The sequence below is a fragment of the Leptodactylus fuscus genome, chromosome 1 (assembly GCF_031893055.1).
Source record: "Leptodactylus fuscus isolate aLepFus1 chromosome 1, aLepFus1.hap2, whole genome shotgun sequence".
Classification (NCBI taxonomy): domain Eukaryota; kingdom Metazoa; phylum Chordata; class Amphibia; order Anura; family Leptodactylidae; genus Leptodactylus; species Leptodactylus fuscus.
In genome coordinates this window covers 197,090,982-197,118,669 of record NC_134265.1, presented here as the reverse complement: position 1 = coordinate 197,118,669, position 27,688 = coordinate 197,090,982, and the positions used below count along the sequence as shown (strand labels likewise).

Sequence of the window (27,688 nt, the reverse complement as noted above, 5' to 3'; positions counted from 1 at the left end):
GCGTGGTTGTCTCGATCAGTCTGGTCCCGAAGCTCGGACCGGAGCGGGCAGGGGAGGATGCTGCCCGGCCGGAGGAACGTCTATGTGCTGCTGGACGTGCTATGCGTCTGCGTCGGTAAGTACCGTGCTGCGTGTATTGCGTCCTTCACTGCTTGGGAGCTTTTGGGGTTTCCACGTATCCCGCCTCCTCCCACCTGGTTACCTCTCTAGTGTCCCGAGAACGCTGTGCCCTCCTCCTGGCTTCCTGGGAGAGCGGGTCGCCCAGGTGCAGTGCGCCCTCGTGTCTGGAGGCTGCTCCTCCCTACGGTTACCCCTGTACGGTGCTGCTCTTTGTTGTGTACCTAGAGCGGTGACCCCTCCACGGGAGACCCCAGCCCTGGTGGGCTCACATACACCCATATGTATTGCGTGCTCTGCTTTTGTACTGGGGACTTGGGGTGTAGGTGACAGCTTTGTACCCAGGCCATTCAGGGGCACTTCGCGGCATCCTGGTACGCGGATAGTGATGTCTGTGCATAGCAGCCACAGCTCTCCTCCTGGGTGTGATATTTACCATATAGCCTCAGATTACATTGGGGGTTGGGATATCAGCAAGGTGCAAAGCTCTATACTATGCTCACTATCTGTGTGGTAACTTTGGCACTACCTGCAGCCCAGTACCATATCTTGGGGTCTGATACCATTCACAGTAACAAGGACCCTATGTCAGATGCAGAACTTCCCATTATATACCTATATTGAATGTATATAGGACAGTCTGCTGGCTATTCTTGATCCTAACTAAACGCTGGCCCTATAGGGTGGACACAAACAACCCCTAACAAGGCTCTGCAGACAGCAGGATAGATCTGAGATTACTGGCCCTCATATCGAAAGCCTCATGCAGATGGCCATACCTCAGAGATATGTAATATAGTGCCCAGAGGATGCAAGGAGTACATATGGGACCTCATACTCCATTGCATGTTATGGGTGTATTCGGCACTTCCCAAACTCCCCTCTACCTTACTACTTCTCTTCCTCCCCCATGTTGTTGACTAAAATCACCATCAGTGAAGAAGAAAATCGCATGCCAAAGTGTTCCTACCGCATCACAAATGGGAACAGCCAAGAGTTTCCCTATATTGCCACTTTGTGTACCCCATGTGAGTGGTACTTGTTGGAGGATTTGGGGATTTATGGCACCTTCAGGTTTTGAAAGCAGTTAAGCTTGAAAGTCTATAGTAAACTCTTTCTTCACTTGTTTTCTTTACATTTTTCAAGAGTGCTAGGCCTGTTTGAGAAAAAAAAAGTCAAGTTGAGAAACCTGATCTACAAGATTGTGGAGAGCTCAGCCAGGTGTGTCAGTCAGCCCCTGTGTACAGCGAGTCCAGTGTGTGCTACAGGTGTGCCTGTACCTATACAACATATATGTATACAGTGTGCTACAGGTGTGCCTGTACCTATACAACATATACGTGTACAGTGTGCTACAGGTGTGCCTGTACCTATACAACATATACGTGTACAGTGTGCTACAGGTGTGCCTGTACCTATACAACATATACATGTACAGTGTGCTACAGGTGTGCCTGTACCTATACGACATATACGTGTACAGTGTGCTTCAGGTGTGCCTGTACCTATACAACATATACGTGTACAGTGTGCTACAGGTGTGCCTGTACCTATACAACATATATGTATACAGTGTGCTACAGGTGTGCCTGTACCTATACAACATATACGTGTACAGTGTGCTACAGGTGTGCCTGTACCTATACAACATATACGTGTACAGTGTGCTACAGGTGTGCCTGTACCTATACAACATATACGTGTACAGTGTGCTACAGGTGTGCCTGTACCTATACGACATATACGTGTACAGTGTGCTTCAAGTGTGCCTGTACCTATACAACATATACGTGTACAGTGTGCTACAGGTGTGCCTGTACCTATACAACATATATGTGTACAGTGTGCTTAAGGTGTTCCTGTACCTATACAACATATATGTATACAGTGTGCTACAGGTGTGCCTGTACCTATACAACATATACGTATACAGTGCTACAGGTGTGCCTGTACCTATACAACATATACGTGTACAGTGTGCTACAGGTGTGCCTGTACCTATACAACATATACGTGTACAGTGTGCTACAGGTGTGCCTGTACCTATACAACATATACGTATACAGTGCTACAGGTGTGCCTGTACCTATACGACATATACGTGTACAGTGTGCTACAGGTGTGCCTATACATATAGTGTGCTACAGGTGTGCCTGTACCTATACAACATATACGTGTACAGTGTGCTACAGGTGTGCCTGTACCTATACGACATATACGTGTACAGTGTGCTTCAGGTGTTCCTGTACCTATACAACATATATATATACAGTATGCTACAGGTGTGCATGTACCTATACAACATATACGTATACAGTGCTACAGGTGTGCCTGTACCTATACAACATATACGTGTACAGTGTGCTACAGGTGTGCCTGTACCTATACAACATATACGTGTACAGTGTGCTTCAGGTGTGCCTGTACCTATACAATATATACATGTACAGTGTGCTACAGGTGTGCCTATACATATAGTGTGCTACAGGTGTGCCTGTACCTATACAACATATACAGTGCTACACGTGTGCCTGTACCTATACGACATATACGTGTACAGTGTGCTACAGGTGTGCCTGTACCTATACAACATATACGTGTACAGTGTGCTACAGGTGTGCCTGTACCTATACGACATATACGTGTACAGTGTGCTTCAGGTGTGCCTGTACCTATACAACATATACGTGTACAGTGTGCTACAGGTGTGCCTGTACCTATACAACATATATGTATACAGTGTGCTACAGGTGTGCCTGTACCTATACAACATATACGTGTACAGTGTGCTACAGGTGTGCCTGTACCTATACAACATATACGTGTACAGTGTGCTACAGGTGTGCCTGTACCTATACAACATATACGTGTACAGTGTGCTACAGGTGTGCCTGTACCTATACGACATATACGTGTACAGTGTGCTTCAAGTGTGCCTGTACCTATACAACATATACGTGTACAGTGTGCTACAGGTGTGCCTGTACCTATACAACATATATGTGTACAGTGTGCTTAAGGTGTTCCTGTACCTATACAACATATATGTATACAGTGTGCTACAGGTGTGCCTGTACCTATACAACATATACGTATACAGTGCTACAGGTGTGCCTGTACCTATACAACATATACGTGTACAGTGTGCTACAGGTGTGCCTGTACCTATACAACATATACGTGTACAGTGTGCTACAGGTGTGCCTGTACCTATACAACATATACGTATACAGTGCTACAGGTGTGCCTGTACCTATACGACATATACGTGTACAGTGTGCTACAGGTGTGCCTATACATATAGTGTGCTACAGGTGTGCCTGTACCTATACAACATATACGTGTACAGTGTGCTACAGGTGTGCCTGTACCTATACGACATATACGTGTACAGTGTGCTTCAGGTGTTCCTGTACCTATACAACATATATATATACAGTATGCTACAGGTGTGCATGTACCTATACAACATATACGTATACAGTGCTACAGGTGTGCCTGTACCTATACAACATATACGTGTACAGTGTGCTACAGGTGTGCCTGTACCTATACAACATATACGTGTACAGTGTGCTTCAGGTGTGCCTGTACCTATACAATATATACATGTACAGTGTGCTACAGGTGTGCCTATACATATAGTGTGCTACAGGTGTGCCTGTACCTATACAACATATACAGTGCTACACGTGTGCCTGTACCTATACGACATATACGTGTACAGTGTGCTACAGGTGTGCCTGTACCTATACAACATATACGTGTACAGTGTGCTACAGGTGTGCCTATACATATAGTGTGCTACAGGTGTGCCTGTACCTATACAACATATATGTATACAGTGCGCTACAGATGTGCCTGTACCTATACAACTTATACGTATACAGTGCTACAGGTGTTCCTGTACCTATACAACATATACGTATACAGTGCTACAGGTGTGCCTGTACCTATACAACATATACGTATACAGTGCTACAGGTGTGCCTGTACCTATACAACATATACGTATACAGTGCTACAGGTGTGCCTGTACCTATACAACATATACGTATACAGTGCTACAAGTATACCTATACAACAGTAGTTGTTTATTAGTGGAAAGGAACAGATTTGACATTTCAGGAACCCCAAGCAAAGTTATGTTTGCTCATATGAAATCTGCCTCCCGTGTATTTCAATGGGGGGTAGTAGATATTTTTTTGGGGGGGTTCCCAGCTAGTGGGAAACAATAAGCATCCTGCAAATTCTTCAGGTAGATTCTGTCTGAGAACTCCCATTAAAATGAATAGGAGGTGGAAAATACATCTTTTCTTTTGCCGCGGCATTTTGCCCTGCCCAATAAAGACAAAATTCAGTGGCACTCTTCCCGCATATTCCACTTCAAATTCAACGTCAAAATCCAGGTGTGTTTTTGTAAAGCAGGAAATATCTGCTTCAACTTCCTGGTGCAGAAATGTTCTACTTGACACATTCAGCGTCAAATTTCTACATGTGAATACCGCCTAACAGATTAGTATTCGATGCACTTACTATGTTATGCATTCCCCATAAGTGTTAGGAGTGGTGTTGTACTTGATGTTCTCTACTGCCATTGGATAGTGAGAAAATGTGCAATGAGGCTTTTATCTAAATGGCGTGGAAATTGTGTTACATACAGACCTTTAAATGGATGTAAAGCCTGAATACACTCAGAGTGCTAGAGGGCATCTGTGCTTAGAGTTACACTCTGGTCCAGAGTGGGTGACATCTGTATACCCTAACAGGGCATATTGACTTGTCATCATGGTGAGACACCCCTTTAAGGCTTGGACGTGTGTTAATGTTCTCATTTCTTTATCTCCTTGCACTTATCATCTGGGTTGACCTTCGAGCAGGTGTAGCATTTATGATTTAACAAGTATTGCTGTGTGGTCATAACCTTAGGAGGGTGTGTGATGGCACAACATGCCCGCTATAGGTAGAGGGTAGCCAATACATTCCTAAATGAAAGCACTTCTAAGAATGTGATGTATTTTCCACACATCATTTCTCGAGCTGCAGTGTGGTTGGTTTTTTTATGGGCTATTTTCAGGTGAATCGCCTACGTTGTGTTTTTTTCACTCTGTAGCTGCTTCAGGGCATGTAAACAGTGCTGTTGTCTGTATCCAAGGGATATGTTTATCTGTCCGTGTGTGATAGGGTCTGGCTATATATTGCTTCATCCTATGAGTGCATTCACACATTGTGACGCTGTGTTTATTCTGTTCTGTGTGTGCGCGCGTTCACCCCATATGTTTAAATCATAATTTTCATATACGTGTGTGTCTGAAAGGCTTTATTCACATTTGTCAAACTGTTTCAAAATTGTAAGCTTGGCCACGGAGAGCTTAGACTATGGCGATGACTTTCTGCAATGTTATTGTGAAAGAACTGTGACATAGCAGCCTGAAGTATCGCAGCATTGTCTATTGGCTTTGGTTATAGTTGTGCAGTGCTTTTATTGAATAATTTCTAGAAGACATACTGATAGGGAACTTAGATTGTGAGCACTATATGGGACCATGTCTAACAATATCTGTAGAATATGTTGACGCTATATAAGAAAGCAACATTGAATACAAATAGAAGTCCCTAGCTTTGGTCACTGCAGTATATTGTTGAAGGAAAAGGGATACATGACCTAGAAATATACCGTAGTGAAGTGTGGATGCCAGGACACTATCAGAATTGGCTTAACATGTGTATGTAATTGTCCTGAACACTGATCCTGCCACATGACTCTCGGTGCAACAAGATCAGTCAGCACGTGACCATGTTTACAAGGTGTGTGTATTCTCTGAATGCAAGTTAAGACTTCCCGAGATTCTATTCAGAGAGGCTATAATAAGCATTGGGTTCTTTCAATGCCAGTAATGTCCAGTTGTCTACATCTCTTCAATTTTACTGCTCTGTTAAAATTTGAACATTGAAAATTGTAATATTGACCCTGCTGTGTATATGAGTATAGATAGCTGTGTTATCTGTGTCTTTATTGCTATCTTATATCAGACAGTTGCAATGTTTTTGTGTCTGTCTCTTCCTTGTCATTTCCATTGTGCAATCTAATCCTTTAAATGTTTTTCCCATTTTAAGTAAAATTTTATTCCATGCTCTGTAATGGGCTGCATTTTTTTATACTATCTGTTATTGTATCCTTTTTCACCCAAGGCAACGTTCCATGGTATAGGCTAAATGGCCCATATCAGATTCAATTCCAGATTGAGCACTGGGGTATGGCAAGTGGACAGATTCCGTGTTACAAGTCAGACCAGTCAGCAACTATTTTAGAGTTGTGAGTTAGATGTAGAAAACCAGCCCTATCACAGGTAGGTTGCAGGCAAGGTGCAAGGGCATGCGATTTACATTGTAGTCTGATGGCAAAGTTTTGTTTGGACTTTTTATGTCAGTGTTTCCGAAGTTTGCCTGTTGCAGAAAAACCATATAGACCAGACCTGGGCAAAGCCCGGCCCGCGGGCCATATCCGGCCCTCTGACTGTTTCAGTCCGGCCCGCACAGCTTGACTAGGGAGGCGTGTCTAGGGGGCGTGTCTTAGTGCCGGCCGAAGATGGAGATGTGGAGCGTGTCATGAAGTACTGACAGCTGCAGGGGGGAGAGAGAGAGTGTGTGTGTGTGTGTCTATATGTCTGTCTGTCTATATGTCTGTCTGTCTATATGTCTGTCTGTCTATATGTCTGTCTGTCTATATGTCTGTCTGTCTATATGTCTGTCTGTCTATATGTCTGTCTGTCTATATGTCTGTCTGTCTATATGTGTGTCTGTCTATATATGTGTGTGTGTGTCTATATGTGTCTGTCTATATGTGTCTGTCTATCTGTGTGTGTGTCTTAGCAACCTAGGGGCAGAGATGGAAGGGGAATGTTATACTAGGGCAGAGATGGCAGATGGAGGGGGGGGGGGGGACATGAAACTGAGGGAGAGATGGAGGGGGGGGGGACATGAAACTGAGGGAGAGATGAGGGGGGGGACATGAAATGGGGAAAATAAAGGGGGATATGAAACTGAGGGAGAAATGGAGGGGGGGGACATGAAACTGGGGGTAGATGAAGAGGGCACTTAGACTGGGGGGACATTAAACCATGGAGGAAGCTGTAGGGGGACCTGTCTGCCTCTAGTTGCCCCCCGTTTAATGACACCCTCCAGCTACCCCTACGGTTTAATGTCTGCTTCCTGATTTTAATGTCCCCCTCTAGTTGCCCCCAGTTTCATGTCCCGCTCCAGCTGTCAATTTATTGCCCCCCTCCAACTACCCCCACTGTTTAATGTCCCCCTCCAGCTGTCCCAGCTTCATGTCCCCTCTAGTTTCCACCAGTTTATACTGGGGCACCAGGAGACGGGCTTAATACTGTGGAGCAGTTGGAAGGGAACATTACAATGTGGGGGCATATAATGTACGGGTGACTGTAGGAGGATTGTACTGTGTGGGGGCACATGGGAAGATGATTGGGAATGGGCGGAGTCAACATAGAAGTGGGTGAAGCTAAATTTGTCGTGGCACGGCCCTCTAGCATAGTTTCAATTTCTTATACGGCCCCATGGGAAAATTAATTGCCCACCCCTGATATAGACAATGATTAGATTCCATGTTGCCAAGTAGTCCTAACCTAAGGGTTATGTCCTGTTCATCTTCTCCTGTCATATGACGTACCTGGCTAGCTTTACACTGTTCTTTTGCCTTATCACGTTGCCTGCACGTAGCCATGTTTTGTTTTTTTTACTTCATGGTTAAAGCAGTCTGTGAATGGAATGAAAATAAGATAAGATAATCCTTTAATAGAAAGGTTCATTTACCAAATATAGCACTATTGTTTTCATGATGACTTCCCTTTAGGAAGAGATGGTTTTCCACAGGAAAAGGCCGCCTTTTCTGGACCTGTTGACTAGAAATAGTTGGAATATTCTCTTTCTTAATGTCTGTGCGTTGTTGGATCTGTTACGGTCTCTGGAGGACCTGCATTTGGGTGTATCCTTCAGTTTAAACATACAGTGCCTCTCTGGAAGGGTCCTTTCATTTTAATGTCTCTCCGTCAGTTTTTCCTTGAGTATTAGTAATTTGTGGCTATGTCACACTTAGGGTTTTACTTTAATAGATCTGCATATAGCCTCTCACTTGTAAATGTTTTCATCTCAGTACATTATAGTGCAGGAATAATCCCTGGGATTAAGAATAGTTCTCTATTGAAGGTTTGCAGTAGTGGCGCTGATACATTAGTGGAGATATTAATACCGTCCTAAACTCAGATTACATAAAACTGAATGAGACAGTAGTCATACCAGGTTTATCACGGTGGACCAGGCAGTATGAGAAATGTTCTGCATTTTGCTAGATGCCAGCTATTGACTGGTTTACTTAGTAACAAAATAATATTGCACACCATTAAGGGCTAGTTCACATGTGGGCAAAGGGGAGGTTTTTGACAGCGGAATTCGCTTCAAAAACCGCTCCTTTAATATGGTGGTCTATGTAGACCACTAGCTTTTTTTTTTCCTCCTAGCGTTTTCCGCCTGAAGAAGCGACATGACCTTTCTTCAGGCGGAAAACGCCTGAAGAATTGCATAGAAGTGAATTGGAGGCGAAAACCGCGCGGTAAAAAACCGCGCGGTTTTTTGCACACAAAACCGCGCGGTTTTTTGCACACAAAACCGCGCGGTTTTTTGCACACAAAACCGCGCGGTTTTCGCCTGCAGTTTCTATAGCACATATAGGAAAAAAAAACCTAGCGAAAACTCCCCGAGGTTTTTTACCTCTCACAAATAAGCTAGGCGGTTTTCACGTGTGAACTGACCCTTAAGGAAGTGTATAGTCTGCAAAATGGCTATTCATGCAGCCCCAGAACCTTGAAGATTGATTTTTATATATTTACAGAAATATTGAGTCATTTACACAAAATACACATTTTATGTGATCTACTAATGAACATCAAGCACATTGGAGGCATGGCAGAATTTATGAAAAGTTTATGGAAGACTGATATTTCCGTCCATCTTTTGCATTTGTGTGTTTTGATGAGTATGTACCGAGGAAGACTCGAAAATAAAACAGATCAGTTAACTAAAAGCTAAACCTGATGCAAAGTCATACTGAAGTGTCTGATTTTGAGCAAATATTTCCAATAACCGAAAATATGGCTGTAAAAGGAACACTAGATGTCATGGAAATTTTTCCGACAGACTATTTAATAAATCTGGCGTGTTTTCTGCGCTGCCTTTTGCCACCCCCTTTTCTTGAAAGTTTATTGTACAAAGCTCTCATCATGATAGTCTTGTCTAAGCAAAGGGCACCAGAATTCAGATGGCATACGCTCTGTGTGCCATATTTAATGTGCCTTAGACACTTCCCATTCTTGGGTTCCTTTCACACCACTGTTGTTTTGATCCATCAGAGGACCAAAACAATAGACTGTAAAATAGAACGGCTGATGTAAATGGGAACCCTTTGTTTGTATGGAGCACCAAGTTCACTGTTAACAAAAACGGATGGAAGGTGGCCACAGCATGCTGTGCATTTTTCTTCTGGCAAAAAAACCTGAAACCAAACAGAAAAAAACGTCCATCTTTAGTAGTGAACTTGATGACAGATGCCAACAGAAGATGCTCTTTTGCAGTAGTTGTTCTGTTATTTTACAGTCTGATGTTTTCATCTTACAATAGATCACATCAATAGCGTGAAAGCCTAGGCATGAATTGTCTAATATGCATTAGACATGGTATAGGACAGTGATGGCGAACCTTTTAGAGACCGAGTGCCCAAACTGCAACCCAAAACCCACAAAATTTTCGCGGAGTGCCAACACGACAATATAGACTTAATACTATGCGGATCCACAATTGCGGACAGTTACTGACCAAAAATTACAGTCATGTGGGGCTTTACAGAGCTTTCAATAATACAAACAACGTTGTACTGAAATGTAAAGGTCTCGGCATTTGGTACTTTGAACAATTAATTTTCACTATTTACATCGCGCAGGATGTTTTATAGTGACCGTGCAATGTTCTTACATCCTGTACTAATATCACGTCTGCTATAAAACAGATACTGTGTGATATAAATAGTGAGGGGACCCCAGACAGTATTATATGCTCTGCAGTGGGCCCACCACACAATATTATATTCTCCACAGTACCACAGTAGCCCCCCAGTGTTATATGCTCCGCAGTAGGTGTCCCCCCCCCCCCCACAGGATTATATGCTCCACAGTGGCATCCACACACAGTATTGTGTGCTTATAAATAGGCCCCCCCAGTATTATATGCTCTTTAGTACACCCCCCAGTATTATAAGCCACCCCAGTATTATACACCCCACCCTGTATTATAAGCCCCCCCAGTATTATACACTCCCCCCCAGTATCATACACCCCACCAAGTATTATAAGCGCTCCCCCCAACATCATATACACAGTGAGCCACTCTCATACTCACCCCTGAAGAGCCGCCGGCATCCACCTTCTTGTCACTGGCGGCGCTGATGACGTCATCGCGCCCGCGTCGGGGCAGAGGTCAAACTCTGCAGCCAGTGTAGGCCGCGGTCGCGCGATCCGCGGCCTACCCTGACAGCTTTCAGCTGTATGTGCATTTGCACATACAACTGAAGGCAGTGATCGCTCATCAACGGGGAATCCTGTATTGGATTCCCTGTTGGTGAGCGATCCGGGCGACCGCACGCGTGCCAGCATGGAGGGCTCTGCATGCCCTCTCTGGCACGCGTGCCATAGGTTCGCCATCACTGGTATAGGACATGTATGTTTTTGTTTTGTTTTTTTTTTGGGGGGGAGAGGGGTGCTATCTGAGCCACAGTTCTGGATTCACTTCCAGTTGGTTGTCTTGGGCTCCATTCACATAGCATCTAAAGACATATTTTTTTTCCCCCCCTTTTAAAAACACTGATCTCTATAAAAACAGATGGCCAAATATTTGGGTTTTTTCGCAACCATTAAACAAATATGAAAACATTGGGATGTCAGTGGACCCTAAACTAAACACTTTTCACCTTTAAACTGAGGCCCCATGTTCCATAAATGAAGCTTATTTTTGTTACAGATTTTGCTGCGTTTTTGTTTTTTGAGTTGTAGCCAGCAATGGCTACAGAAGGAATGGGAAATATATAGGAAGTACTTATACCTCTACCTTCAGTTCAAGCCACGCTTGGCTTTTGCTCGTTGGGCCTCAGCCTTAGAGAAGTAAAAGTTCAGTATAGGATTTCAGCTGTATGATGCATGCAGGAATGTTCACATCCAGAGATACAAAATTTTATCAATAATTAAAGATAATAGTGCTGGCTTAGGTTTTCACACTCTAGAATTTCAAGCTGCTACAAAATCTGTCACAAAATCCGCCGAAAAAAAAAAAAAAAAATCTACAGCTTGTTACTCTGAAAACTGTGGCAGCAAAAACACCCAAAATTTGGTGCTCTTTGCCGTGACTCGCATGTAGGTTTCTCTGCTGGGCTCCTGTAGTTTCCAGTCTTTGCATAACAAAGTTTGAAGGCTATGGGAGCGTGCTATTGGAAACGGCTGTTTCGAATTGTGTTCGCTCATCTCTAATAGGATCCCTTTAACTACACTGTTGTGGAATTTTGCATGGGGTTCGCTGCCTTAGCCCCAATGCAAATGATTTCTGCATAAATGTAAAGGTCTAAGGAATATGGGTGAATGCTCTTTTTTGGCTAGAAATAAGACATACGTGCTGTTGTTGGCCTAGGGACAGAAGATGCTTGTTTCAGCATATACTTGAGGTGTTGGCAACTCTTTACACATTTAATGTTGCGTTTGTAGTAGGTGAAGAATTTTCTATAAATTTAGTGGTCATTTCAGTAATTAATGAGGCTCTGACCCAAATTGGCAAAGGTCGCTAATGAGCAGGGTGTAAAAAATCTCTGCCTATTAATGCAAACTTGTGAAATTTTTCATTTTGTCATGCTGTTTTGGCTACTTATAGGAGAGAGTCACACAGGAAGTGATTGTAATGACACACTCATGCATGTATATTTATATATATTTTTTTTTTTTTTTAACTCTTGGACACTCCCAGTCTAAATAAATTGTAAAAATAAAAGGTAGAGGTGGTGCTGTAGTATGGCTGATAGCCTACGCCCAGATATAAATAGCTTCACAATTAAAGGTGCACATGTAGTAATCAGTAATAATATGTCTGTGTAGTAGAGACAAATCCTAAAGATGTTTTACAAGAACCTCATACTACATGTGTATGGAATATAATATATCATGTTATCTGAATGTCCATAAAGGTCTCTTGACGTTTTAGAAACGTATACATAACGCTAGCGACATTACTCTCGAGACTTGAGATTAGCTGCCAGAGTTGGAAAACACTCTGACGCCGGCAACTTAACCCCTCAGATGCCGCAATCATGGCATCCAGGGTGCTTGGGGGGCCAAGATCGCGCCTTACTGCCACCCCTTGGATCTCTTGTGATGAGATTGCTGGGTCTGAGCAGTTGCTATGGCAGCAAAGAAGGTTGAACAACTTGAAGTTGAAGGTTGTTAGTATGTGTTCTAAACAGAGGTCATGACCCGAGTATTAACAAAGCCCTAGAATTTTTATGATAGAATATGCCTACCTCTAGCCTTAGCTTGCACCATGGGGGAGAAGGTTGTCTCTGCTCAATGTATTTACATCCCATCATGCCTGAGCTCCAGCACATCTGGCATATGTATGCACATAGCCCTTATTTTTTTTCGCTAGGAGTTCCAAATCTTTTGCAAGCTGATTTTCTTTAGGCTTGAATAAACGTTGCAAGGAATTCCAGTGCTGTGCCTGATGCTATGGTCTCCACTGTCTATTCTTTGAAGTTTACCTACCGCAAATAATCAGATATTGGCTGCATTTTATGCCATGTCACCTCTTTGCTGAGCCTCGTTTTTTGCTACCATTATATTAGGACATCTGGTAAATACATAGGCTGCGTGTAGCTTGTTGTGAGTTTTTACTGCCTGCATTCCCATAATTGGGAGCAGATAGACGTGGCCGTGCTCAGTATCACTGCCTCTTAATTCATTCCTTCTGTCCTACATATCCGCTTAGTGATCCTCTCACGCAAGACCAAGTACCCGTTTCTCATCTGTGGATGTCTTTGCTTGGGGACATATTTGAGCCACACTTTTAGCACTTTTTCAAAACTTTCCCCAGTGTATTGAGCTGTTTAACTGAATTTACACACCTAAGTAAAAGCTACTTCACCGAAGTAAAAAGCTGAGAAGACCTTTAAAGAAATGCCTAAATACATACAGCCTGTATTTTAAGAACAAAACAGTCAACAAACTTGCCAAATGGGTCTTTTAAAAGGTTGTCCCATCGAGTTGACCTCTGAAGTTCTGCTGAAATGTCCAACAATCACCTAATATAACCTAGCTAAAAGCTGTGGTCTACCAAGGATTTGAACGTCTGACAATGTAGGCTAAGACCCCCAGTAAGGGAGCCTCTCTATCAGCAATTCTGGCTTAGAAAGGGTTACCTTGTTTTGACAACCTCATTAAGACCTTTGCTGAGCTCCTATAATGCAATTCTGTTACCGCAGGTTTTACTGTGCAGTGTCTGGTGTAGAGAATACTCATTCCAGAATGCAGATAGTTAGAGCAAGCTACAGTATGTGCACGCATTAAGAAGGAACTTAAAGGTCTTATAGAGGGACTTTACTTTAACTTACCTACTCTGCATTCGGTCAAGATGGACCTTGCGACTCCAGACTGGTTCAGACTCCATGTTATGTGATTAGAACCAGCCGCCGTCCCCCAGGTCGCTCCTCTCTAATTTTCATAGGTAGCTACCAGTACTTTGTGGGGGGACCTTTAGATAGTCTGATAGATATACAGTTTTCTAGAAAAGGATGATTTTATAAGTTTGCATATCAGGTTCAAGTGTAATTTATTTATTTATTTATTTTGGGAGGGGGGGTGTATCTAAAGGTATGATGGAGCTCAGTATAATATCTCATACAATGCACTCTAGCTAGTTATGATAGAGAGCTTCCTGTGACCAAATCCCTTTAAACCCTGTGGATTGCATAATTGTGAATGCAGCTCATGACTTTAATAAGGGTATATTTATATGGTAAAGGTTTGAGGCAGATTCAATGTACATGCTGATTTTTATACTTTTTAGCATGGTACTTGATGCAGGCTCATACTCAGAAACCACACACTTGCAGTGCTGTACTATAGTGGTGCCCTGAGCAGGTAGTTAACCCCAAGCGCCATTATAGTGTGGCACTGCTATTTAGCAGGCACAGACGCTGCATTGTGTTGGCTATGTTATACAGTTGGCACCTGATTTTCAATAAAGAGATCACACATTTAGGCCCCTTGTGGAACTGAAAAATAAAATTAAGCTTTATCAGTTTCTTTAATAGTCTGAAATTTTAAAGTTTCCATTTCCTTTGTAAATACAATAAACATAATTAGTAATGCCACATAATGTTACTTAAGAGTTAAAGAAAAGAAAGAAATGCAATGCCATCATTTTTTGTCAACTTGCCTCCAAAGCTGTGAAGTCATTAGGAAAAATCTCCAATGACACACTTTTCCCCCACTCTCTGACTTTTTCTTACTCTTTACGGATGCTAGGGAAGATAAAGGGACTTATTATCTATCAGGTAAAGCAGAGGTCAGCTACCTTCGGCTCTCCAGCTGCTGTGAAACTACAACTCCCAACATGCTCCATTCACGTCCATGGGTGTTCCAAGAACAGCAGAGCCAGTATGCATGCTGGGAGTTGTAGTTTTACAACAGCTGGCGTGTCGATGGTTGCCTACCCGAGTAAAAGGGTATCTGACTTTTCATAATCCTTCGTATATGATGTTCTATTAGTCTTTTGCTGCAAATGATCACATGACTGTAGCACATTTTACATTGGTCTCTGAGACAGGGGTGTGTAGAATAAGAAACTTCCTATCCATCATAACTAGTTTTGATTTGTTTACATGTAACTCTGCCAATAGCAAACCAATATCTGAGAAAAGCCCAAGCAAACCTATTATAGGAGATCCAGGGACACTGAGCTGCAAATATAGAGTAAATGCATGCAGGCATGAAGTAAATAATGAGATTCCTGTCACAGGAGTAGAGCTTGCTGTCTGTGAATAATATTACATCTGTAACAACACAAGCAGCCAGAAGTAGATACAAGTACATGCAAGGCTTCCATCTATTGAGCTATTTGTTCCCCCTCAAAATATAATGCTCCTTAATTCCCCCTCTTCCCACAGTTTATTTCCCTGGTAGTATCCCACAAAGTATAATTCTTTTAAACGTCCCCCACAAAGAATTGGCAACGGTCGGTAAAAAAGGCCTTATTAGACTGCCATATATTCAGGGCTATTATAGTCAATGAGCGCTCCTAAGAATAGTAGTAGTGCTCCCGATCAACTGACCCATTTTGGCTGATGGCACCTATGAAGTAGGATAAAAGATGAACATTATTGGCAGCCCATCATCCTGTATTCGGTTTGCATCATCCTCTGTTATTAGGCCAATGACACAAGAGCCAGAACTTTGAATGGCCAAGAATGACTGTGTAATACAGGTCTACACTAACTATTAGTAAATCTGTATAAATTCGTAAATGTATCATCACAAAAATTTCTCTGAATTACTAAATACATTATAAAGTTATTACTGAAAAAAAGTGACATATGTCAAATTAGAAAATGAGGACTGAGTCTTAAAGGGGTTTCTCATGCTCTACTTCCTGGTGTTCAGCTCGGGCCAGCAGTGTAGTCCTGAGATCTGATATTCAGAACTGCTGTTTCCTTGTTCTCAATAGCGGTTGTCTTTGGGTTTACCTGCACAAATAAGATAGTATGCATCAGGGCTCAGCAACTGTGAGCATTTTACAGAGAAAATTGAGAATGTAGGTGGCCAGGAACTGGGACCGAGTCTTCATCTCAACCAGTAAAGCGAAATAAAGATGGGTGGTCTGTAACCTAGGCAACAAGCAGAAAACAGATATTCAGCTTTATCTGGCAAATGGTGAGATGAAAATAAGCAATGTATTGGGTAAAACTCTTCAGATAGCTTAAGCTACCAGTGTAACTATGATTCGGGAGATGGGCATACCCCTTTAAGGCCTTTGCAGAGAACCTGTCGGATAAATTTAGGACGCTAAACCAGCAAACTATCCTTAAAGGGATTCTACCATTAAAAAAAACTTTTTTTTCTAGGTAAAGCGTCGGAATAGCCTTTAGAAAGGCTATTTGTCTCCTACCTTTAGAAGTGATCTCCGCCGCGCCGTTCGTTCGAAATACCGGTTTGTACCGGTATGCTAATTAGTTCTCTCGCAGCGATGGGGGCGTCCCCCAGCGCAGAGAATGCGATGGGGGCGTCCCCATTGCTGCTCGAAAACCAACTCCAGTGCCGCCTATGTCGTCTTCTGCATCCTCCCCTTCCTTCTTCGGCTTGACGTCGGACGCCTGCGCGGTACGCAGTCATAGTGCCGACACCGCAATTTCGCGCATGCGCAGTACATTCGGCAAAGTTCGCCGAACAGAGCATAATGCGCAGGCGTCCGACGTCAAGCCGAAGAAGGAAGGGGAGGATGCAGAAGAAGACAGAGGCGGCGCTGGAGTCGGTTTTCGAGCAGCAATGGGGACGCCCCTATCGCATTTCCTGCGCTGGGGCCCGCCCCCTTCGCTGCGAGAGAACTAATTAGCATACCGGTACAAACCGGTATTTCGAACAAACGGCGCGGCGGTGATCACTTCCAAAGGTAGGAGACGAATAGCCTTTCTAAAGGCTATTCCGACGTGTTACCTAGAAAAAAAGTTTTTTAATGGTAGAATCCTTTTAATGTCACTAATATCTGTATAGAATGCCTCTGAGTCCAGAATAATAATAATACTGTAATAAGCCTATGCTTTCCTAATGACAATTGCTCCTGACTCACGTGCAGCCCTTCAATTAAGTCAGGACAGTAAATTTCACCATTGCAAGCGTCACAGATGAGGCCAAATAGACTTATTGGACTCCTCTCTAAGTATAAAGACTTTGGACAGGCCTTCGATATGGATATTTAGGATATGTTGGTGTCTTAAATTTACATGACAGGTTCTATTTATGTGGATGAATTACATATGTAAATACTTTTTTTTAAAGGTGGACCGATCCTTAATATATGAACAATAAGGAGATAGGATTCTTATCAGGCTAAAGTTCCTAGTTCATGCTCTATGGCAATTTCGTTGTAGTTGAAACGCTTCAATGTAGCATTCATGAATATAGAAGAATTTTTCTGTTTATGCCAAATACAGTAATAAAATACTGCTTCTACACGCATGAGTTGCCCCTGTATAATTTTGCTACTGATGGAAGTTTTCTGTAACACATGGTTATAGTTGAAACTGATTCTACATTTAATGCTTTTCACTCCAGTGTTAACTAGTTATACTGTGGATTTTATATAGTGCAACAAAACCCATTCTGTGCTGTATCCCTGGAGAGTGGCTAAACCTGACTTGCATCACAATCTCCAGACTACTGAACCCTGAGCTTTCTCTTGAGACTGTGCCACAGAGGTCTCTGATATGAACGACTGTTCTGGAAGATGGCATCGGATCAGTAATTTCTATGTTGTAAATATGGTGGAACCCCTACCCGAGGAGCCCTTATTGCGAAACTCTGCTTTAGAGGTTACTGGGATATCCATGATTAAATTGCACTATCTACCCTGTTTCCCCGAAAATAAGACATCCCCCAAAAGTAAGGCATGGGGTGAGGTTTTGTTAAATTGCCTAATATAAGGCACCCCCCGAAAATAAGACATCCCCAAAAACACTGCAGCCGGCAGAGCACTGTGCACGATGTTCCGTGTGCACAGGTATGCCGGCTGCTGCCTCTGCTGTGATACCACTGTTCCTGCTGCTGTAAGATGAGCTGGGAAAGCATCGTATGCTGCGGGGAGTCCACTCTCCCAGCTCATCCACAGCAGCTGGAACAGTGGTATCACAGCAGAGGAGGCAGACAGCTTTCCTGTGCACACGGAGCACAGCATTCAGCCGGCTGCAATGCCCACTAAGTGAGGCTCTCCGGCACAACCGCCGGAAGCCTCGCTAATCTCTGCTAAGCCCTGCCAACCACTTCCACCACCGTGACCAACAGCAGCACCAGCGCTGCTATGAAGATGGGGAAGGTAACTAGCATACCTCCCCACCACCACCTCTTGCACCACCTACAACCGGCAGTCATGCCGGCACTCCGTTAAGGAAGCGCCGGCATGACTGCCGATTGTCCCCCGCTCCATAAGACATCCCCTGAAAATAAGACAGGTCATATATTTTGGAAGAGAATTTAATATAAGGCACTGTCTTATTTTCGGGGAAACAGGGTAACTTGCCTAAGGGCTCGTTCACACGGAGTAAACGCGGCATGCAATGTGCCACGTTTGCGCCGCGATTTTGACGGTGCATGTTTGCGGTCGCGTTAACACGCGTTTACGTGGCGCTAACGCAACCGTCAAAATCGCCGGGCAAACGTCCCCTAAATGCAGCACATTGCGTGCCGCGTTTACTCCGTGTGAATGAGCCCTAAAGGGATCTTAAGGAGTGAGCATTGACTACATTGTTAATGTTCTATTGATGAACCTTTATAAGTATGCATTATTGCGTATGCTCACACATAAGCCACAAACACAAAAGTTTGTTGTACAAATATTAACTTTTTTTTTTTCTTTTATGTAGATTGTGAGCCCCATATGAGGATCACAATGTACATTTTTTTCCCCTATCAGTATGTCTTTGTAGAATGGGAGGAAATCCACGCAAACATGGGGAGAACATACAATCTCTTTGCAGATGTTGTTCCTGGTGGCATTGAAACCCAGGACTCCAGCGCTGCAAGGCTGCAGTGCTAACCACTGAGCCATCGCATTGCCCCTGTCCCATAGAACTTTATGGGCGCCTGCGGATGGACACTGACATCTGCGGAATGACTTTTTGGAGTGATCAGCAAATTGCAGACCACAAAAACCACTATGGTCATGTAAGACCAACCTTATTCTGACCTGTATGGACTCTTGTACATTTCCCAGCATGTTACTGAGGGCTCTGCTGAATGTTTGCTTTGACCATTTGCCCTGGTGACCACTTTACTCTGATGTCTTTGTGTAGACCTTACACTAAACCACTAGATTTTTGTGTATGTGTGTCTTGTGTTTGCTCGTCCTGCTAGAACAATGCACCTACATTAGGGAGATTGCTAAGGGGAGGTCTATGTTTGCCCTCTTCACCTTTATCACCAGCCAGGCTTGTACTCAATGTACTTTTTATCAGACATAGGCATTTGATGGATTACTACTTACTACAGCTCTGCCCTGCACCTCACTTAGTAGCCACCTGGCAGTGTAGAGATACATTTGTAATATACCATAATATACATTACAAGAAGGCGGGTTTGATGTGAACAAAACTTTAACAAATGTTGGTCTATATGTATGGCCTCATTGCGCACCTGACATGAAATTTTGTTTAGGGTGATCATATTCACAATTGATGTGATGCTGCCTGTCTTCTATCTGTTCATATTGACGCTACCATGTCCTTAATTGTGTTTTACAACTTATGAGGTTCTCTAATGGATATGGGAGATGGGACAGAATAGAGAAAGGCAGTTAAAGGGAGTCTGGTAACTGCAGGCAGCCAGTGCTTACAAGTAAACACGTGGGTTTTCGTTTCCATGTGCCTGAACCAGCTAAACCAGCTAAGGAAAGGAAAGCTCAGACCTGCCCAGGTAATCCAAGCGCTGCACCCTGTTCCTGGATTTAACACCTCAAGTACGGGGATGTTCATGGGGCAGTGACCCTAGGAAATGACACAGAATAGTGCAGTAGGTGCAGCTACTACTTCACTGCCTACTTGTCTGTGGCACATTGGCCAACTGCTTGTCAAATGGAGTACTTACTGTCTTTTAAATCACCAAAAACTAAAGTCTTCTTTGTGCAGGAGGCTATACAATGGCACACTGTCTCATAGGTCACTGTAGTATACGGCTCCATATGTAGGATGTACCCTATCTCTATTAAAGAGGACCTTTCATCAGATTGGGCACAGGCAGTTTTATATACTGCTGTCGGCTTTCCCGATCTGTGCCCCGGGTAAAGCGCTATCGGTCCCGGTACCGTAGCGCTTTACAGTCAGAAGGGCTTTTCTGACACTTAGCCAGGAACGTCCTTCTCCACAGCAGCATCTATCGCGCTGTACAGTGGAGCGGGGAGGAACACCCCCTCCCTCTCCTGATAATACTAGTCTATGGACGAGCACTGTGAGCAGAGGGAGGGGGCGTTCCTCCCCACTCACACTGTACAGCGCAATAGGCGCCGCTGTGGAGAAGGGCGTCCCTGGCTAACTGTCAGGAACGCCCTTCTGACTGTAAAACGGGACCGGGGCACAGATCGGGAAAGCCGATAGTGCGCTGAATTCAGCGTACTGTCAGCTTTCCAGCAGTATATAAAACTGCCTGTGCCCAATCTGATGAAAGGTCCTCTTTAAACCACATCTGGCAGATTTATTTGGGATCTTTTGGGAAAAAAAAATCCTATCCTTTGTATAAGATCTGAGGTGCTATATGGACTTTATGCATATCCCTGAGTAGCCTTTTAGTTTCCCATACAAAATGTGCCATAAAGTAGCCGTTTGCATGATGCCTTTTTGGTGACAACCACACTCACGCCTTTCACAGGTTACGCAGGTTTCTGAATAATATAATCTTGAATAACCCCTTTTAGCCTGGCTAAGCTGATTTTTTTTATTTAGAGGTTGTTGGGTTTATCTAATAATAAATATATTATTGTTTTATCTTGATAAAAGAAATGCTGTTTCTCAATATTCCTTCCATTTAATGTATGAGGCTCTTTTACACTGCCTTTCAGTGACCCATTGCAGTATGTGTTGGGTAAACTTGCCCACATTCAACAGACTAAGGCATTTTGGGCTCCATTAAGCTGACATACAGGAGTTGGCTTTATTCTGTATGAAATCACACAGCAGACTATTCCATACAAAAACATTGATTTAAAAAACGCCATCTTTTGAGTCTGACTCTGTATGCGACATCTTACCTGCCTCTTTTTTCTTTCCCTTCAGCGTCTATGCCATTTATTATTATGACACTAGTGAACAGACCATACAAGCGTGGATTCTACTGCGATGATGAGTCTATTAAATATCCTTACAAAGATGACACTATCACTCATGGCCTGATGGCTGGAGTCACTATTTCCTGCACCGTTATTATTGTAAGTATTGTCTAACTTCTTTTTTTTTTTTTTACTCTTAGGTTTACACTAGCGTCACAGCCCTGTTGTTTGGGTCCATCAGGGGACCAGAACAACGGAGAGACTGACTGCTAAAACTTTAACACACGAGTCTAAGTGATCCCATTGACTATAATGGGGTCTATCGTTTTTAAACTGTAATCGGCGGAGGAAAGTCTTCTGTGTGAGACTTTTTCCTCTGCTGATTTTTGGTGGACACTGTGATGTTTCCAGCGGAGCCTCCGATGCAGATATGAACATAGACTGAGACTTTCCATTAGCTTTAGGATTGTGAAGACATAGGTAATAGGACTTCCCTCTGCTTCCAAGATTGTTATAGTCGTGGATTACAACCTGTGGCTCCCAAACCTAGGTTCTATGATTTCCACCAGTAAGTATCAGGGCCTATTGTGAGTTATAGTTTACTAACATCTGGGGAGCCATAGGTTGGAGACCCCTGCCTTAGGAAATTGTTCATATGTGTAGGTTTGTCTTTGGGTTAACTATGTTTAAGACACATCCCTGCCATTACTATTAACTTTATGTATATTCATTTGTATACTAGTTTTCTCTCCTGCAGCTCTTATCCCTGAGCAGCGATGGTTTGGGTGTAACATTGTAATGAATGAGTCGGCTTTGAAGCCATATAAATCACCCGTGAAATCATTTAGAGGATGTAAATAAAAATTACCATTGTCCATGGAGCAGTCATGTGAATAATCATAACTTGTGCACTATACTAAATATAGGTAGTGGTTTTAGCTGAAAGCGTCTGCAGCCTGACTATATTTTATAACGTGTTAATTTATCCACAGATTACGTCTGGAGAGATGTATATGGTCTTCTCTAAACGCTTGTACTCCCGCTCAGAGTGTAACAACTATGTGGCTGCACTTTACAAGGTGATTGGAACATTTCTGTTTGGAGCCTCGGTGAGCCAGTCCCTCACTGATCTTGCAAAGTACATGGTAGGACGTCCACGGCCAAACTTCTTAGCTGTTTGTGACCCCAACTGGTCGACAGTGAACTGCTCTGGATATGTGACAGAAATAGAATGCCGCGGAAGCCATGCAAATGTAACAGAGTCCAGGTGAGAGCATGAGCAATGGTGGTAGTTCTGTGTTATTTACTAGAGTTTTTTGGTTTTATGTCTAATTTGACTTATTTGATAACATTGTGACACTTGACTTATGGCACATGTATTGCATACAAATCGTTCCTACATAGCCCTTAATTGATTGTACATATTAAATGTTTCAGGCTCTCCTTCTACTCTGGGCATTCATCGTTTGGAATGTATTGCATGCTGTTCCTCTCGGTAAGTATAAGATCTACCTTAACAATTTAATTTGTTAATCTTCGTTTTACTTCCTATTGATGCAGTGCCTGGGTATATTTTATCTGTGAAAGCTGGCACTTGACTGACTTAATTGGCAAAGTAGACACTGCCTGCAATGCACCCTGCACTACAGTATCATACTGGGATGTCTAGAGGCCCACCCCACTACTGGCACACAAGCCATTAAACAAGGTCATACCACTTGCCAAAATTTTACACATGCAGGGAGATGGTGTGGAGTTCTGCTTAGGCACGCGTTACCCTGGTTGATGCTCTGAGGTATGCACGTCATCATAAATTAGGAACAAACGCCAGCAAGTGGAAAACCTGGTTCTTGATAAACCAGCCCTGATATTTTCTACAGTACACAGCGTTTTGGCAGTCTGTATTGGCTGTTACTCCTGAGGGGTTAAATGGCTGCGATTGTTTGCATTAGAGCAGGCACTATCACTGCAGCATAATGGTATAGTGGTTGGTAAAAATAAACCTACAACTCAATAGGTCCTGAAGATCTGGGGCGGGTGGACATTGTAGCTCTCAGAGCGTCAGAGAACAATAAGAGCCTGTCTAGATGGCAGAAAATAAAGATGAATTGAGTTGGATTTCTGCCTTAGTCCTCTTCATTTTCTGTCTCTCTAGCTCCCCATGGCGGAAAGCCAATGCAGAGCTTTACCCACTGATCATCTGTTTAATGGCTCCCACAAAATATAAAGCCCCCTTTTCTGGCCCTACATGGTATAACACCATTTTTTCCAGGTCCCCACACAATGGATACCCCCCCCCCCCCCCCAATGGTGCTTCTTTTAACCTAGAGTGTTCCTGTCCAAATAATATAAATTATGCACACATATATTAAATGTGTTATACAGCTTTCTAATATTGATGGCCTATCCTTAGGATAGGTCATCAATATTACATCTGACAGCCAGAAGCCCTGCAGATCAGCTATACTAAGATGGCTATAATAGCACACAAGGAGCCAATATGGGACCCCATCATTGCCCCCCACACTATATGGGACCCCTTCACTGCCCCCCGACACAATATGGGACCCCATCACTGCCCCGCACACAATATGGGACCCATCACTGCACCCCACACAATGTAATGCCATCATCATTTGTCCCTTATACAGTGGATTGTGATCTAAAAGTTGAAGAAGCAGAACCAGGTTGCGTCTCCACTTTTCTCTCTGGTTCTGTGATCCAGTTGTATTTTTAATAACCAGATCGGCAGAACCAGCTGCATTCTTCACCAACCGATCTCCACTCCTGCCCACTGCCTCCATTGCTTCCCACTGCAATCTTCAATGGGTCCTGTTCGCTGCTGTGTCAACATGTGTGGTGCAAGGGGCCCCCTGAAGGTTGAAGAAAAAGTGGAAGGCTGCAGGAAGTGGGATCAGTAAGTTTATTGGAGCCCTAGCAGCCTATTAAAAAAGCATTGGGAGTCCATTAGGGCCCACCAGGGAATTCACAGGTATCCCAGTAAGCCAGTCAAAGCCTGCTGCACTACTTACGCCAGTATTTTTGTTGTTGAATTGTCTACACATTGTAAATATTAGAAATGTGGATTCCTAAACATGTTCTCATACCTCATTTCTAGAATTTCTGGCAGAAGTAAGTAACTTGTTGTAAACCAGGGGGTTAAATAATTCCTGTTTTGAAGAATACCACGTGTCTCTACTCTTTTTCCACATTCTCAAAATCACACAGCGGATCATAGACTGGGATTCATTTCAAATGACTCAACGGGTATGGAATTATCTTAATAAATGCACAGAAAGCAAAAAAGAAGCATTCCCGAAAGCTCCAGAACCACCAGGAAGTGAATAAGTCTCTTCCACAGCCAGATTATACATTATAATGACTGTCATGGCTCATGTTCAAAAGTAGAAGCCATTACAACAGTGTGAATAGAACCATACATTTTAACTGGTTTATTTTGATTATTTAATGAAATCTTTTATATTTATACAGTTTTTTCAATAAATTTGACTGTTTCCACATTTGTAGTAGTTTATTTGCCACAAAGCATAAATTTGACTCTCTCCTTTACAGTTATACATTCAGGCACGCTTGTGTGGCAAATGGGCTCGTCTGCTTCGTCCCACAATTCAGTTCTTCCTGTTGTCATTTGCGCTGTATGTTGGATACACACGAGTCTCAGATTACAAGCACCACTGGAGTGATGTTCTTGTGGGGTTTTTGCAAGGTGCCATAGTGGCTGCACTTACTGTAAGTACACACATGAATTTTCAATGGTAAAGATTCCAAACTCTAGTTCTCCCTTGATGCCGGATCAGTGTTGCACCTTTAAGTCACACTGTTCGTTTTTGCATTCCCTTCTCTTCTACATTTTACTTATTTATTTTTTTTATATTTTTAGGTTCGCTATGTTTCAGATTTCTTCAAAGTTCGACCCCCTCAGCCATGTAGTAAAGATCCTCTAGAGAGCAAACCAAGCCTCCAACTCTGTGAATCTGACCAAAATCACTTTGGATACCTAGCAGGATCATGATACTCTTCTGTGCTCCACTCAGCTCCTCCAACTACATTGTTGAGGTCTCTAAAATTCGAGTTCTTTACCCATGTGAGCTGGTCGTCCCATGGAGGCGTGTGGACTGATAATGCGAGTTTCCGCAGTTTGAAATGCGTTTGAACTTTTTTTTTTTTTTTTTTTTTTTTTTAAAGAGTTTGTGATAATCCTGTTTTTGAGCACAAAAGCCAAATAACTTTTTATGTAAATGTAACTATAGAGAGAAATCTAGGAATATAGCTTTCTCTATATATGAAATGTATAACAGATTGAGTGTGCATTTGTGCAAGAACGTTGTGAGTGAGTGTAATATGCTTGTTGGGTTTTTAAATTGTGTGTTCCAAGTCTTGGTTGTAAGTATTGCAGCTGTCTGCTAGCCTGTGGTTGGCATTGGCTGGGTACCCTTGGTGGGTTGACAGGGCAGGTTCTGCATTCTAGTCACTACTTCAGCAGTGAATATTCTGACTGCTATAGCGATGTATGGAGAGAATGCTACAGGACTGTCTACATTATTGTTGTATGTTTGTGATTTCTGTTTAAACCACTGCTTTACACCTCAAAGGGAAAACCAGAAACTATAGGGAGTGTTTAAAGATTAAGAACGGCTTTACCACTCTTGTAAATAAGAAATTCCTTTATGGGTTTTTGCTGTGTATGTATCCTAACATGATTCTGTGGGCTGTAAATAAAGCAATCACCCCATCCTCGTTTGGTAGTGTATGGGTTAAAGATTTCCATTACACTGTGTTTTGGGGTTTTTTTTGTATTTGTCATTTTTATCAGCTTTGGCACTTCAATCAATCCTGCACCTTTCTTATCTTCACCTTTTGTATGTGCTCCACCTCAAACTCTGCTCCTTCTGTCTAGAGTCTGTATCACATGACCATGGACTGATTTTTATCTACTAGGAGCAAACAGATCTAGAAAACTGAGGAATTGATACATTATATTGAGAAATTGTATAACTTTTTATTATACAAACAATAACCTTTGTCTCTCAATATTGATCTTTATGTGGCCGACACCTTTAATGGCTGCTGATCCTTAGGGCTAGTTCACACAGGGACATGGACGCTGATTTTGACAGCAGATTTTGCGGCCAAATCAGCGTCCATACAATGTCCACACTATGTGAACTGCTCCCGCCGCGACCATCGCGGTCGCGGCTTTCACCTCCGCTGTCGGCTCAAATGAATGAGCCGACATGGAGAGCGCTGCGGCTGGGCGGAAGCCGCGGCTCATCGCGAGCGGCTTCCGCCCGAAAGATAGGTCATGTCGCTTCTTTTTCTGCTAGCGAGCTAGCAGAAAAAAAAAAGCGACCAGTTCACATAGGGATACATTGTATGGACGCTGATTTGGCCGCGAAATCCGCTGTCAAAATCAGCGTCCATGTCCCCGTGTGAACTAGCCCTTAAAGTCAGAGGTGCTTGATCTATCAGATGAATGTCTCTGTGATCGACATAAAGAAATCCTCAGTGTCACAAGAGTGACCAGCTAGTTATGACAAAGGCGGCCTCAGATCTTCCACATTGACCAGTGTATCGCCCCTTCATGATTCTTTCTGTCTACGAAAAGACTATAGATTTATCAAATCACTATAGACTAGATTAACAATATATGAGAGGGTGACTCTTACCCTATACAAATATCAATATTCCATGGGAGCTGATCTAATTTTATTTCCACATGTGCAGCAGGTCACGCACTATGGTTTCCTGCAGGGCGCTGCACAGTGTAACTCCTGGGGGACATAACTTCCCCAAGTATCGACATCTTTCTGGAACACCTATGATGATGTAGACGGTATAGGCATACGTATGTATCCTTAGATCACAATTCAGTATGAGACAGATTCTTTCCCAGGGTGGGTGGAACAGACTGACATCCTGTGCAGGGAACAGAGGAACCTGTTTCCCTCCCCTCTCCTGTGCCTCCCCTTCTAATACTGGAGACGGGAAGAGGGCTCTGCCGGAGAGGATGTTACTAAGGCTGAAAGCATCCGCTCGCTGGCAGAGAGCCTGGGGAACCAGGGAAAGGAGGGAGTGAAAGCCAGTGGGACAGAAAGGAACAAAAGGGAGAAAGTCTGTTAGGATTTTGATGCAAAGTTTAGCGTTGGAAAAGGTAAGCATAGCTGAAGGCAGTGGAGCGGAACGTGCTAGGGATCTATGTAAAGCGCACAACAATGGCAGGATTTAGGGGGTAGAATGGGTTCTGCTGGTTAAATATGAAATGAGTGAGGAATGAGTAAAATACTGACATTTTGTAAACCAGCTGCAGTGTGAAGTCAGAGGCCTACAATAAGTGACAACTCGGTGGGAAAGCTTAATGGACTTTGACATAAGGAACTAAACGACAAAGATACAGTGGTGTTCATCATACTGCTGAGTTTGGATC

The 27,688-nt window shown here is 43.1% G+C and overlaps 1 protein-coding gene across 1 annotated transcript; it reads left to right on the top strand.

Annotated features, from left to right (window-relative positions):
• PLPP2 (phospholipid phosphatase 2) lies at positions 1 to 26,034 on the top strand. The gene is made up of 6 exons (XM_075280889.1): positions 1 to 115; positions 21,251 to 21,402; positions 22,236 to 22,510; positions 22,681 to 22,738; positions 24,817 to 24,993; positions 25,145 to 26,034. The coding sequence occupies exons 1-6, from the start codon at positions 58 to 60 to the stop codon at positions 25,274 to 25,276; spliced, it is 852 nt and encodes a 283-aa protein (XP_075136990.1). The 5' UTR covers positions 1 to 57; the 3' UTR covers positions 25,277 to 26,034.
• The last annotated feature ends 1,654 nt before the right edge of the window (positions 26,035 to 27,688 follow it).

What these genes read in the sequence shown, in the direction of transcription:
- PLPP2 (XM_075280889.1), top strand. Translation starts at nt 58, where the DNA reads ATGCTGCCCGGCCGGAGGAACGTCTATGTGCTGCTGGACGTGCTATGC. An exon ending in ATTGCATGCTGTTCCTCTCG is followed by an intron (nt 22,739 to 24,816) that starts GTAAGTATAAGA and finishes TCTCCTTTACAG; the next exon opens with TTATACATTCAGGCACGCTT. An exon ending in CCATAGTGGCTGCACTTACT is followed by an intron (nt 24,994 to 25,144) that starts GTAAGTACACAC and finishes TTATATTTTTAG; the next exon opens with GTTCGCTATGTTTCAGATTT.